The 13,299-nt window shown below is 45.6% G+C and overlaps 1 protein-coding gene across 2 annotated transcripts in view; it reads right to left on the bottom strand.

The window, feature by feature from the left end:
- The window catches only part of LOC135911130 (RAB11-binding protein RELCH homolog), a 210,901-nt gene that overhangs the window by 66,442 nt on the left and 131,160 nt on the right, over positions 1-13,299 (bottom strand). For both annotated transcript variants that reach the window (XR_010567225.1, XM_065443265.1), the window contains exons 18-21: positions 12,971-13,153; positions 12,843-12,906; positions 10,775-10,913; positions 6,966-7,082 (exon numbers count right to left, since the gene is read on the bottom strand). Coding sequence is in view for 1 of the 2 variants with exons in the window: in XM_065443265.1 (XP_065299337.1) it covers positions 6,966-7,082; positions 10,775-10,913; positions 12,843-12,906; positions 12,971-13,153 (503 nt within the window). In the remaining variant the exon portion in view is untranslated. The remainder of the gene's footprint in view (positions 1-6,965; positions 7,083-10,774; positions 10,914-12,842; positions 12,907-12,970; positions 13,154-13,299) is intronic.

Raw genomic sequence — 13,299 nt, 5'->3', positions numbered from 1 at the left:
TCATATACATAGTTTTTTTTTTCTTTCTGTACGGGGGCAATCCTCAGTGTTGTGCCATAATATTATCTCCTGTTAAAGAAGTTTCTCACAAACTACCCAACTGAGTTTTTGGATCAAGCATGTTTTAGAAAGCAGAATTAAATTTTGTTGTTTGTGTGGAAATATGAATAGGTTCTTTGGAAGTGATGTTAGAATGATTCCTTCCATGGTCCCTCTCTATAGAGTACCCTATATGTGCACGCATATGCTTGTGCTGTGAATGCAACTGTCATGCATTTGCTATTTATAACCAAACCACTGCAGCATTTGCTCTTCATGCCTGTGCAAGCTGTAATGGGGCTATTTTTAGGAATGCGGAGGATCAACAAGTAAGTGAAGCATGCTTTTGTGAACAAAAACAGCACAGTTTGCTTTATAAATACCATGTACCAGCTCTTTAGCCCCCCCCCCCCAAAAAAAAATGTAATATATATATAGAGAGAGAGATATGATAATAATAAAAAGAAAAGAACTGTCAAGAAATGTAAAATGATCAAATTATTGCTAATATTTTAAAAATATATGCAGCAATTCAAAATAGATTGACAAGAACACCACTGCTTATAGTTTCACAAAAAGAAGCGTCAGATGTTGCTTTGTTCTTACATAGTAAAACTAATCCATCACACCATTTTTTAAACCAGTCATGCAGGGAGGTCTCACAGATACTACGCCCTGTTTCCTGCATAGCAGGCAACGCTACAAAGACACCTTTCTCGACTCGCATTCATGAGCAAGAAATAGCATGTCACACATGAAACAAAGATATTATGTAGCTGCGCATCATATAAATCAACGTAAAATTAGGTCACACACTTTTATGCTCCAAAATATGATGTACTAATTATAACCCGGAAGGCATTGCACATATGAACCTATTTACCTATAACGAGCAGATTGATACGTTTTGCGACCAGCAGCTACTGCACGCTGCTTATGCCTGTGATATAGATATTGTACGTCACATACTGGAAGCACAAAGATGTACAAATAATATGTGATCTGATGCAATATGTCCACAAGTTGCAGTATGTGAAGTAGTTATCCTGCAGAAAGCATTGCAAATTGTCGTAATTTGAAAAACACTTACAGTAATATTTTTTTGCATGTTTTATTGTTTATTGTGTAATGATGTTTAATTAAAGGTGAGAAGCAGCAGATAAACAGCAGCCTAGCAGCAGCGAACAGCCTGAGCTCTCTTTCCAATCACAGCACGGGTCGTCATCATCGTCTCCGAGCTGCTATCGGAAACACGAGGCACATCTGCTTCACTAAATTGGCCCCGGGCGTGAAACAGAGTCATCCTGGCGACTAAAGGAGCAGAGAAGATGAGGGTGTCGAAATAAGGCTTCAGTCGGCTAACATGCACCGTCTCGCGACCTCGACAACGAAGGTCCGGCAATGGTGTGACGGGCTCAACGATATAGTTCACGGGGGAGGAGGCATCGATGATTAGGTACGGACCATGGTAATGCACAAGTAGTTTAGAAGAAAGGCCGCGCATGTGAGGCAGTATCCATAGCCAAACAAGGAAACCAGCAGGGAAGGTGGGCATGGCCTGATGACTGTTTCGTCTTGTCTTCTGACGCCCTTGATCCTCGTTGGTCAACGAACAAGCCAGCTGGCAGCAATCTTCAGCGTGTTGGGCGACTTCTGAAATAGTTGTGCACTCGGAAGCATCATGTCGGTAGGGCAGGATAGTACCAAGAGGACATGAAGGCTCATGCCCATACAAGAGAAAAAAAGGCGAAAAACTGGTGGTCGCTTGTGTCGCGGTGTTATATGCGAAAGTAACGAACGGGAGTATGGGGTCCCAATTAGTGTGGTCAGACGAGACGTACATATTCAACATGTCGCCCAGTGTGCGGTTGAAGTACTCCGTGAGACCGTTCATTTGGGTGTGATACGCTGTCAACTTCCGGTGAGTGATCTGGCATTCGTGAAGGAGGGATTGTATTGCTTCTGACAAGAAGGCACGACCCCTATCACTGAGTAGTTCTCGAAGAGCACTGTGGCAAAGGACAAAGTTGGGAAGAATTAACATCGCAACATCGTGAGCAGTCGCGGTGAGAAGAGCCACGGCCTCGGCGTAGCGCAAAAGGTGATCGACGCCAACAATTATCCAGCGGTTTCCACATCCGCTGTATGGGAGCGGGTCATAGAAGTCAATGCCTACGTGGTCGAACGGTCGAGCAGGGTACACTAGCGGCTGTAGTGGGCTAGTAGGGCACACTGGGGGAGTTTTGCTTTGTTGGCCGGCGGTGCATGATCGAATGTATTGTAGCACAAACCGATACATTCCATGCCAGTAATATAGTTGATGCAGCCTCGCGAAAGTTTTTAGGACACCGATGTGGGCACTTTGAGGGTCATCATGCAAGTACGTGCACATATCAGAGCACATGTGACGAGGGATAGCCAGAAGCCATTTCTGACAGTCAGGCATATAGTTGCAGCCGTAGAGGGTGTTGTCACGCACGGCAAAGTGGGTTGCTTGAGAGCATAGTATCGGCTTTGAAGGAACAACTGATGGAGCGGCAAGGTAGTCGAGCAGCAGGGCAAGCAATGGGTCCTTGTGTTGCTCGGAGGGCATGTCAATAGCGGTCAGTAGTGATGGGACTGAGATCAGAGAAAGAATGGAAAGAGAAGCCACATCAGGTGTCATGCAAGCGGGAGAGCGCGTCAGCGTCGGAATGCTTTTGTCCAGAGCGGTATACGACACGAATGTCATATTCTTGCAGGCGAAGCGCTCAACCGCCACGGCAGCCTAACGGGCCTTTCAAGGAGGAGAACCAAATGGGGCATGATGTCAGTGATGATGCTGAAAGGACAGCCGTAAAGATAACGACGAAACTTGCCCAATGCCCAAATGATAACTAAGCATTTCTTCTCTGTAACGGTGTAGTTCATCTCAGCTTTTTTAGGGGGACGGCTGGCATAAGCCACGACATATTCTTCATTCGTGGTTCTCCGTCGGGCCAAGACCGCACCAAGGCCAACACCACTGGCATCAGTGTGAACCTCTGTCGGCGCAGTTGGGTCGTAATGGCGCAGTTGGGTCGTAATGGCGAAGAATCGGCGGTGAAGTCAGCAACTCATGCAACTTCTCAAAGGCTTCAATGCATGCTGATGACCACACGGAAATGCCTGTGCTTGCGGTAAGCAGCTTCGTCACGGGTGCGATAATAAATGCGAATTTCTGCAGGCCTATGAAACTTCGCAGGGCCTTGATAGATGTGTGCTTCGGAAAGTCGGCGACTGCGCGAAGCTTGTTGGGCTCAGGAAGGATGCTATCTTTCGAGGCAACATCACCCAATACAGTTAATTTTCGGGCACCGAAACAGAACTTCTTGAGGTTGAGCTGTAGGCCAGCTGAAGTGAGACAGGTCGGGATGTCATGCAGACAGGCGAGATGTGTCGAAAAATCCTGTGAGGAAACAACTATGTCATCTAGGTAACATAAACAAGTCTTCCACTTGTGTCCGTGAAGGATGGTATCAATCATGCGCTCGAAGGTAGCGGGAGCATTACAGAGCCCGAAAGGCATAACATTAAACTCGTACAGGCCATAGGGAATGATGAAAGCTGTCTTTGGGCGGTCAGCCTCAGCTGTGGGAACCTGCCAATAGCCAGAGCGGAGATCTGAAGACGAGAAGTATTTGGCACCTTGCAGACAGTGAAGAGCATCGTCGATCCAAGGCAGTGGGTAGACGTCTTTTCTTGTAATCCTGTTTAGCCTGCGATAATCAATAAAAACCGAATGGTGGTGCCACCTTCATTGCGTGCTAGAATGACAGGTGATGACCAAGGGCTTTGAGAAGGCTGAATGACGCCGTGCTGCAGCATGTCGTCCACTTGTTTCATGATAACACGGCGCTCTTGCACAAAAACGCGATACACATGCTGTCACAAGGGGGCATGGGAACCGGTGTCAATAGTATGAGAGACACTTGTCGTGCGACCCAAGGATGGTTCGTTGCAGTTGAATGAAGAAACGAACTCGTTCAGTAGAGTTAAGAAGTTAAGTGCAATGAGATGGCGAAAGGTCTGCGGCGATAGCATTGTAGAAAACTGCTGAAAGCGGTGTTGATGACATGGAAGTTATGGCGTCCAGATGTAAACGGGTAGCACCATTGTGAACGTCAAGGTCTTCAATACATGTGACAGCTTGCACAAATCCTAAGGTCTCACCACGCAGTATGGTTACTGGATACCGGTGCGGATTACAGATGGGTATCAAAACAGATTCAGACCTAACAGTGAGGACGGCGAACGGGAGAAATAAGTCCTTGCGGTGAGCAAGCATGTCAGACGGCGTAAATACCACAGTTGAGTCTGGCATGGCAGTACACGACAAGGTCACAAGCACCAACGTCTCCGGAGGTAGATCAGTATCATCATTAGCGAAGACTTTGTGAACGCTGAGGTCGGCACCGACCGATGGTGAGTCACATAGCGGCGAAAGGGCCACTTGTGCGTGAGGACAATCAATGATGGCATTATGATGTGACAGGAAGTCCCAACCGAAAATGAGATCATGGCAACAGTAGGCAACACAAAAAACTCAATGGCATACAAAACGTCTTGGATGACTACACGGGCGGTGCATACAGCTGTAGGATGAATGTGTTGTGCACTAGCACTGCAGAGTGCCATGCCAGATGGAGAGGTCATGACTTTTTTCAGCTTCGGACAAAGATGTTCATGGAGGACGAAAACGGCGGCCCCGGTATCAATAAGCGCTTGGGTGGATGCTGCCTCGACATGGACGTCAATGGCATTCTGTGGTGAAAATTGAGGGCTTAGAAAGTTCGATGAGCTTTCAGTTCTTGCCTCCGGAACTGTGCTAGTCAGTTTCCCTCAGCTGTAGGTGGCCGACGACGCATAGGTGACAGCGACCGTTGACGTGGAGAAGGGGAACGGCGCCTGCCTCAACGGTGGTCGCGATCAAAGGGTCTCAGCGGCGAGCAAGCAGCATCTTGGCAGCATATCTAGGCAGCATGTTGTGATGCCTAGGGAAACTGGTCGAAGGCATCCCGGTGCGAGGACATGTTACGATGACAAAGGCGCGCAATGTGACCAGTAATGCTACAGGCGAAGCAAGTTGGCCTGTTGTCTGGTGTGCGCCACGTGTCGGCTCGACGAAGAAGCTGGGGTGACTGCCGTGAAACGAAAGCAGGGGGAACCCACTGCGTTGGTGGTGGGACGGAATATGACAGTGGGAGTTGTCGTGCATGGCAGCATAGTTGAGCAGCGGAGGTGTGACTCGTGATGGGTAGTCAGCATAAGAGAGCGGTGCCGTCGGAGACGCGAGTAGCAGCGGGTAGTCAACGTAGGAGAGCAGTGCCGTCACAGGAGCTGGCGGGCGAACAGGGGTAAGTGCGTCAGATATTTTGGTACGAATGGCTTGTTGCATGACCGGAGTCAGTGTTCAGGCAGGCTCCTAGCTGTGAGGGAGCAGCGACAGCTGTCGGGCCACTTCCTCGCGAATGAAATCCTTGAGCTGAAGGACGAGGAGCAGAATGATAAGCATGGCCAGCGGCAACTGCAAAGGCAGAGGTCGAGGCAGCCTGTGGGACGTTTTGGCGGGCGATGTTACATAGGCGGTGCAATTCGTCAAAACTCTGACACAGGTTGAAGAATACGGTGACGTTGGTTGGACTCTTGGCCATTTGAGGCCTTGAGGATGACGCATTTGAAATGCGTCATCCTCAATACCCTTCAGAATATGGTTGATCTTCTCATCCTCCGCCGTCGCTGGATTAACACAACTGCAGAGATCCAAGACATCCTCAATATAGCTGGGGAAAGTCTTGCCCGGTTGCTATGCTCGCTGGCGTAGATGCTGTTCAGTGCTTAGTTGCGGACAGCGGGGCGGCCAAACACTTCGGCAAAATGTGTCTTGAATGCGGACCAACTTGAAATGTCAGATTCGTGATTCTTGAACTATAGATTTGCGATGTCAGCAAGGTAAAAGATGACATTATTCAGTTTAGACTGGTCGTCCCACTTATTGTGAGCGCTTACACGTTCATAGGAGGACAGCCAGTCTTCGACATCATGTTTTCCAGTCCCACAAAAGATGGCCGGGTCGCGCTGACAGAGAACGAGAACGCCAGCGCAAGTGACAGGTGCAGCCATGGGTACACTCAGTGCGTAGGTCACACCAGTCATGGTATCAGTGGGCAACGTACGATTGCGGAGCTCCACGGTGACTTGAGGGATTCAAGCAATCTCCAACAAATGGAATGACGTTTAATTAAAGGTGAGATGCAGCAGATAAACAGCAGCCTAGCAGCAACGAACAGCCCGAGCTCTCTTGCCTATCACAGCACGGGTCGCTGTCGTCATCTCCTAGCTGCTATTGGTAACACAATGCATGTCTGCTTCATTACAATTGTATAATTTAGGGTGATTTACGGTTTTGTTTCTGCTTTTTGCTTCTAAACTATTATGCTATTCATTGATCATTAGATAGTTCCTTGCTTTCATGTGCTTTTTATTTTGTGTCTTATTCTTTGAAACAGTTATCTACGACCCCTGCTATGACCTCTCTAGGATCGCAGCATTCATAAATAAAATACAACACAACTGCGCTTCGAAACATGTGGAGTGAGACTTCCATGACTGCACTACTTGCATAGCTTCTGCAGCATTGCCTCCTATGTATGAAGCAGAGTATAATGAATTAGAATCAATGCAATATATTTGCCCATACATGCAGTGCCAGTTCAATCAACAGATGCTAGTAAGATGCAAGTAAATTTCATACAAACCATTTCATGACATACAATCTATAACTAAAGCCTAAATTCATGAGTGCTTCAAGCGGCAATACAGTTTACTACGACACAAGAAACTGCGCAGGGATAGCCAAATGAGAACAAAGAGTAATGTTCAACCATTGCACAGTTATTAAAGGATACAGGTGCAAGACAATGCACTGTAGGCTTCAAGAAGCAACTCCATGATTTCCACCCTTGATGAGTCATTTGTATTCTGATTGTTTCTCATAGCCAAGATTGCAAGGTGAGGTAAGATGACTAAAATTTCAAAATAGACATAAGAGCACACTTACTGACTGCAGACGAAAGGATCCAAAAGGCAAATCAGTCCAGCATAATTCTTGTCATTAACTCAAATACCAACATCTCAATTTTATGCAAATCAATATTCATGCTAGCGGTCAAATAAGTAGTAGGATTCCAAATCATATTCATGAATACTTAGTGAAGCTTGAATTATGAAGCTTTGATTTCCATGTAGCACAAACATTTGCAGAGGTAGTATATAAGAAGGTGGACTAATGCTGTTTTATGATGCAAATTCTACTTGAATTATTATAAGTACAGTCTATTTTGTAAAACTAGTCTTTCAGGATGTGCAAAACCAGTTCAAATTATCTAACGTTTAAATCAAGTGCTGAGGTTAAAATTAGTAGCAAAACAAACTTTCATTTATATGAAATGCCATGTGATGGTTGTCTGCAGGAGCGGACACTGTACAGGCCATCTTAGTGTCCCAATATTATACACTTTAAAGTACAGTTGACATTGCCTGTGCACACAAAGAACTATCCTTGCAGCCTATGTCCCGCTTCCACTTTTACATTTATCCATTCTGCTCAGTCTACCACAATAGCACACATGCTGCTCATGTTTTTGAAAGGCTGGCTGATGACTCATAAAGACCAGTTCCTAGGAGCGCAGTTGTATGCCCAAGTTCTAACATGCTTTCAATAGACCTGCACGTGCAGCCTACAGATAATTCTCACCCTCCTGGTCACCGTCCACCCCAATCTTATAATTGCTGTTCTTCCAAGTTTCTGGTAGATAATTTTCCGTTGGTTCTGTATGGGGACCTTATGGCCCCCCATCTCCAGTTCACTCATTAATAAGAACCATTTGCCCCCAACGATTGCAGGGGAACGCCATACTGGTCTTACTTCAGCCAGGATACATTCCCTGCAGCCACCATCACCAGTGCAATGTGGAGCCTGCTGCCAGTGCACGTGGTTCATCTTAAGCTGTGTACAGCTCATAACAGTACCTGAGGAGCAGGCATACATTCCCTGCAGCCACCAGCACCACTGCAATGTGGAGCCTGCTGCCAGTGCACGCGGTTCATCTTAAGCTGTGTACAGCTCATAACAGTACCTGAGGGGCAGGCTCCTCTCGCCGTCACCTCATGATCTCATTCCTGCAGCATTCGTTAAGTCTGAGCACTTTCACCCAGCAGATTTACCTTGCTCTGGTGGCTGCTTTACTCGACTGTGGAGAATATGCACTTGGTTACTTTCACGTAGAATGGCCAGTCCTTTTTATAAAAACGCGATGCATGATAGCTGGGATACCCTGTACATGTTATATATGTTGTATGTTCACGTTAAATCATATCCTCAGCAACATCCTTGTGCTTCCTTTGATAACAAGCCTTCCTGCATGTGTTTGAGGCATAGTACTTGCACTTCAGTTGACCCAATGCAGAAGGTCACTGGGTGTGTAGGCTACACTGCTAAGCACAGTGAATTTCCCCATACCAAGGCAATAGAGATGATGAAGCATTGCTAGTGTTGTCGAGTGCAGACTATTGCAAACATGTTTGTCGTTATAAAAATATGCAAAACAGAAAATACAACTTAGTGGACATCGTGAATACATTTCTGCGTTGTTCAAACATGAATTGAACAAAAAGCAGATGCAAATTTAAGCGCTTATATACGTTTGACAGCAAGTGACGAATGACAATACTGGTGAATGCAGCAGTGCAAATTTTAAATCTTCCTCTCTACTGCTGTGAAACTTAGACATGCAATGCAAGGCCTGAACAAGCACACATATATCGGGCAACTTGAGTTCTGGCTACATGTCTAGATTGTAAAATAAAGATTCTATATACAGTCGAATCTCTATAATTCAAACTCGAAGGGGTCAGAAAATTTGTTCGAATTAAAAGAAAGACTTGTTCTTGAAGTATTTGTGTACCATAGCACGCACGAACGGTGAGAGTAGTGAAATATTGCGGCGCGCAAGCACACGAGTGAGGAAAACGAAACTGCCCATGCCACCCATTGCTCACTTCCCGATAACAGCAGAAAACAAAACTTCAAAGAGCGGGCTAAGCTGGCACCAAGCCAGCGGGGCTGACGGCGCCAGTGCCGGTGCGGAGAATGTTTAAAATAAGGGAGTTGAGAGGGAAGGCGAGGGGAGCATAGTTGCAAGGAAAGACGGGAGAGAAGCGAATTGGCTTTCCCACCAGCTTGCTGGATGCCGCTAATTACCCCTGCCACCTACTGCCACTGAAGCAGCAGAGTTGCCGAGGCCAGGACTGGGCTTCCACTGCTGCTTCCCTCTGCTTGCTCGCGTGTGTTTTACTTTGTCTGCTGACAGATTGCCACTGTGTTTACCTTCTTCGTCCTGCGTTCTTAACACGAGTCATGTCTTATCAAGATGACGAAGTTGTTGCCACTGATTATAATCATACTGGTGTGCTCCCTTCTGTTGCGGCGTCGCTGCATTCAAAAGACAAGGAGAATGAGGTACTGGGTGTCACCTTCGCGTCCTTGTATTCAGCATCTGTCTTGTCATACAGAATCAGATATGGTGCACTGTCTCCAACAACCTTTCCATCGAGGCGTCTCGGTTTAGATGCGTCATTGTTAAAAAAAAAAAGAAAGAAAAACATGCAAACAAGACCAACCAAGCCAACCAAAACAAACACAAGCGAGTGCTGACGCGAGCAGACCATAGAGCGAAACAAGGGGTCTGGCTGAACTAGACGCGAGTACGAATGGAGCGGGTCCATATGATACCAGTTTCCTGCGTGTACGTCACTGTAGGGGGCCACTCTTATTGGTCTCCTCTACTCATCGCTCACCTGCCGCCACGGCGAGCCATGGAAAATCGGCTCAGGACTGATCCCTCCCGCAGCGCGCATTTTGCAGCTAGTGTAACTGGGGCATTACAGCACGAGATGCAGAAACAGCGACCTTGCCATTTGAGAGAGGGTGAAATTTCTGCCATAGGTCTTCTTCTTCTTCTTCCTTTTCTTTTTTTTTCTTCTTTTTGTTACCCCCCCCCGCACGCAATTGAGGGGTCTCTCCTAAGCCTTTCTTCTATGGCGCAGTCAGACCAATGCTGGCCGGAGGCGCCACCATGTGATTTGGCACACTGCTGCTAGCACTGTCGATTGTCGGAGCGCGGTATGTTCAAATTAAATGTCGCAAATGCTTGCCCGTTCGAATTACTGGGCGTTTTGTCCCATTAGAATACACACAACTTTTATGGAACCACGGCGTTAGTTTGAATAAACTGGATGGTCAAATTAAGCGTGTTAGAATTAACGAGATTCGACTGTATGATTATACTACTAATACCGTTTGGCCATGAGTTCTCTTCCACCACCAGGATAATTTTCGTGCAATACCTACTCAGTAATTAGAGGAGATTCACTAAACAGGTTATTAATTTTTGACTTATGGGCGTGATTTCAATTGGTAAGGCTGTTACTGTAGATTAATACATCCTGTTTAGTAGTTTTCAAGATGCCATGTCCTGAGTAATTATTTTTCCCACACATTGCTCATAGCATGCAAAATATTGAATTGCATGATTATATGACCAAGTGAAACCCTTGTGGCTCCAAAAGTCATTTGAAGGAAGTAACTCTACTCATTGCCTGACTCAGCAATGGTTCTCAGCCTAGTGCTGAATGACAAAAACAGCTGATTACTTACATTCGTCTCTAAAGCGTGGCTCTGTATTTGGGCCTAATGACGCAAACATATGGATAAACTCAGCTTGCATTGAGCGGTCATCTCTGTGCAGAGGGTCTTCAAGAAAAGTCTGCAGCTGCATGAATGCTTTATCAAGCAACTATGATGGGGAAAGAGAAAAAAAAAAGCAAGAAAGCGACACAAGAGATACATATTGTGAACTTTGAACAGAAATTTATCAAACTGCCACAGGTAATTTTTTTTAATTTGTTCAAAGTAATAAAAAATAATAAAACAGCATGTGGTTTTTATTTTATCCCCTACCAGAAAGATTGCTGCTCCTGCCTCTTTTTCGCACAAAATTATTCATTATTATATAGTAGGTGACTAAAGCACTCGACAATGAATTTTAACAGCTAACACGTTCAATGTGGCAAATATTTTTCAAGTACCACTTCCTGTGCATGACGACCCACAGGGGGTCACTTGTCATATTCCTTTGGGGCATTGTGACCCACCCACCGGTGAGTGACTAGGAAGTTATGATTCCATTGAAACTTACTCAAGCTGTGGAGGGATGGCACCACATCCCGTCAAATCAAATGGCACAAGACTTGTTTATCTCGTTTGATTTTTAGGAAGCACTTCCCTTGCACACTGCAGGGAAGCCCTGCACTGCCGCAGCGGAGGAATAACTGCAGGGGCCTATTCACGACTGTGAATGTGCTATTAAATAAAGTTATTCAGAATTATAGAATATATATATGTACATTTCAACCTCGCAACAACGAAAGCAGCGAGGAATGCGAAAAAATACAGTTTTGCTAGAATCTCATTGTTGCGAAATGAGACAGTACAGATAGGTAATGCATCGCAGAAAGAAATTTTACTGTCAAAATTCCGTTAGCCTACTTTGGCAAGCTTGCTTGAGGATACAGAACCGCATTTCCGACAGTACAAATTGCACCGTATGCATTGATCACTTTTGCGAAATTTTGCTAACTTGGCATTGAACGGAGAGCAACAACGCTCCATGCCGACAGCAGCATTTCACCAGAGTACGCTGTCGCCCTAAGGTGCTGATGCGTCCGATGCCAAGCACAAAAGTGATCGTATCTCGTATACCCGAACGCAATCGACCAAGATTACGGCCCCTTTGCGCAAATCTACGTCCGGCGCCAAATCCGCACGCGATGCCTGTCAGGTGGCACCAAAGCCAGCGTTCTTGAAGCAAGGGATGTGTATTCCCAGACGATCGCTCAATCACGGCCCGATGCGTGGCACTCCATGCTGTGACTGCCATCTCAAGCACCATAAACAATTCCACGCCGGTGGGACATGGATTTGCTTGTTTTTGCAGCATTTTTTTTTTCACCAAGACGCACATTATGCACTGCACTAGGTGTGCAAAAACCATCATCACCTGTTGGTAGCAACATGCGTGCAACTTCAAATGGGTGATCAACAAACAAGATGGCAGCCATGACGTGTTTCCAGCGCACACGATTGCTCCCAGCACTTGGTTGTTCTTGCAAACAAAAATAGCAGCACCCATGCAAGTGTAATGTGGTGCTATTTTATGCAATTCTAGTGTAAAGCAATCACATTTGAGCACATTTTGGAGCCTGCTAACCTTGCGTGAGTTGGTAATATGCAGGGGTTACGTTCCAGCAAATTTCGTTGATGCGGGGTTGTAGTACAGAGACATTTCGTCATCGAGAGGTGTGAAATGCATTGAATCCTATGGGTATTCGCTGGGCTGGGGATATGAAAATATTTTGTTGTCGCAAGAATTTCGTTGTCATGGGATTTCATTATTGCAGGTTTCGACTGTACTATATAATTTTAATAATCATCATACATATGGCAACAATGCCCTTTTTATACTTGCTTTTCCAAATATTTTTTCGCAGCGCACTGTACATATGTTCACAATACACCAAAATAACCAAGTTCATACTTACACTAAGCTTGCCCTTTTACCTTCAAGGGTTATCAAGGGTTTTACCTTCCAATTCCACGTTTATCAGTTACTACATCAACATGTTAAGAGAGAACAAAGAACAGAAAGATCAGAAGCACAACATACATCTTTTTGACTGCTTGTTGCCAAAATCATTCCGAATGGTCTCACTGTTCCTATGCGCACAGAACTGCAATGCAAAAAAACAATGTATGAAAACATACTGCATCAACATAAATAGCTGGTGAGCTTACATTTCAGGGTCACTTGCAAGAGTCACAAGCGCTGGAGTCACATGACTTTTCAGCAATGGATCGGACACAGTCCCAACTAGAAGCTCAAAAAGGCGGCCTGCATTGCTTCGGACAAGTGCAGTGTTATGGACCACTCCTTCCCAAAGCACCGACAACAGAACTTCATGGTAATTTTTGTTCATGCTGGCAAATAAATCAAAAGGAAAAAGGCACATCATGCTCTCAGAAAATTGCCAACTTACAGGTGTACAAGTTAGGTTCTATAAAAGCTGATCAAGCAAGTCAACCAAATCTTTGATATTTGAAGCTGTATGTCAACATCATATGTG

Source organism: Dermacentor albipictus, chromosome 1 (genome assembly GCF_038994185.2).
Source record: "Dermacentor albipictus isolate Rhodes 1998 colony chromosome 1, USDA_Dalb.pri_finalv2, whole genome shotgun sequence".
Classification (NCBI taxonomy): domain Eukaryota; kingdom Metazoa; phylum Arthropoda; class Arachnida; order Ixodida; family Ixodidae; genus Dermacentor; species Dermacentor albipictus.
Note: the sequence above shows the minus strand (reverse complement) of the source record. Positions and strands in the feature narration are given on the sequence as shown.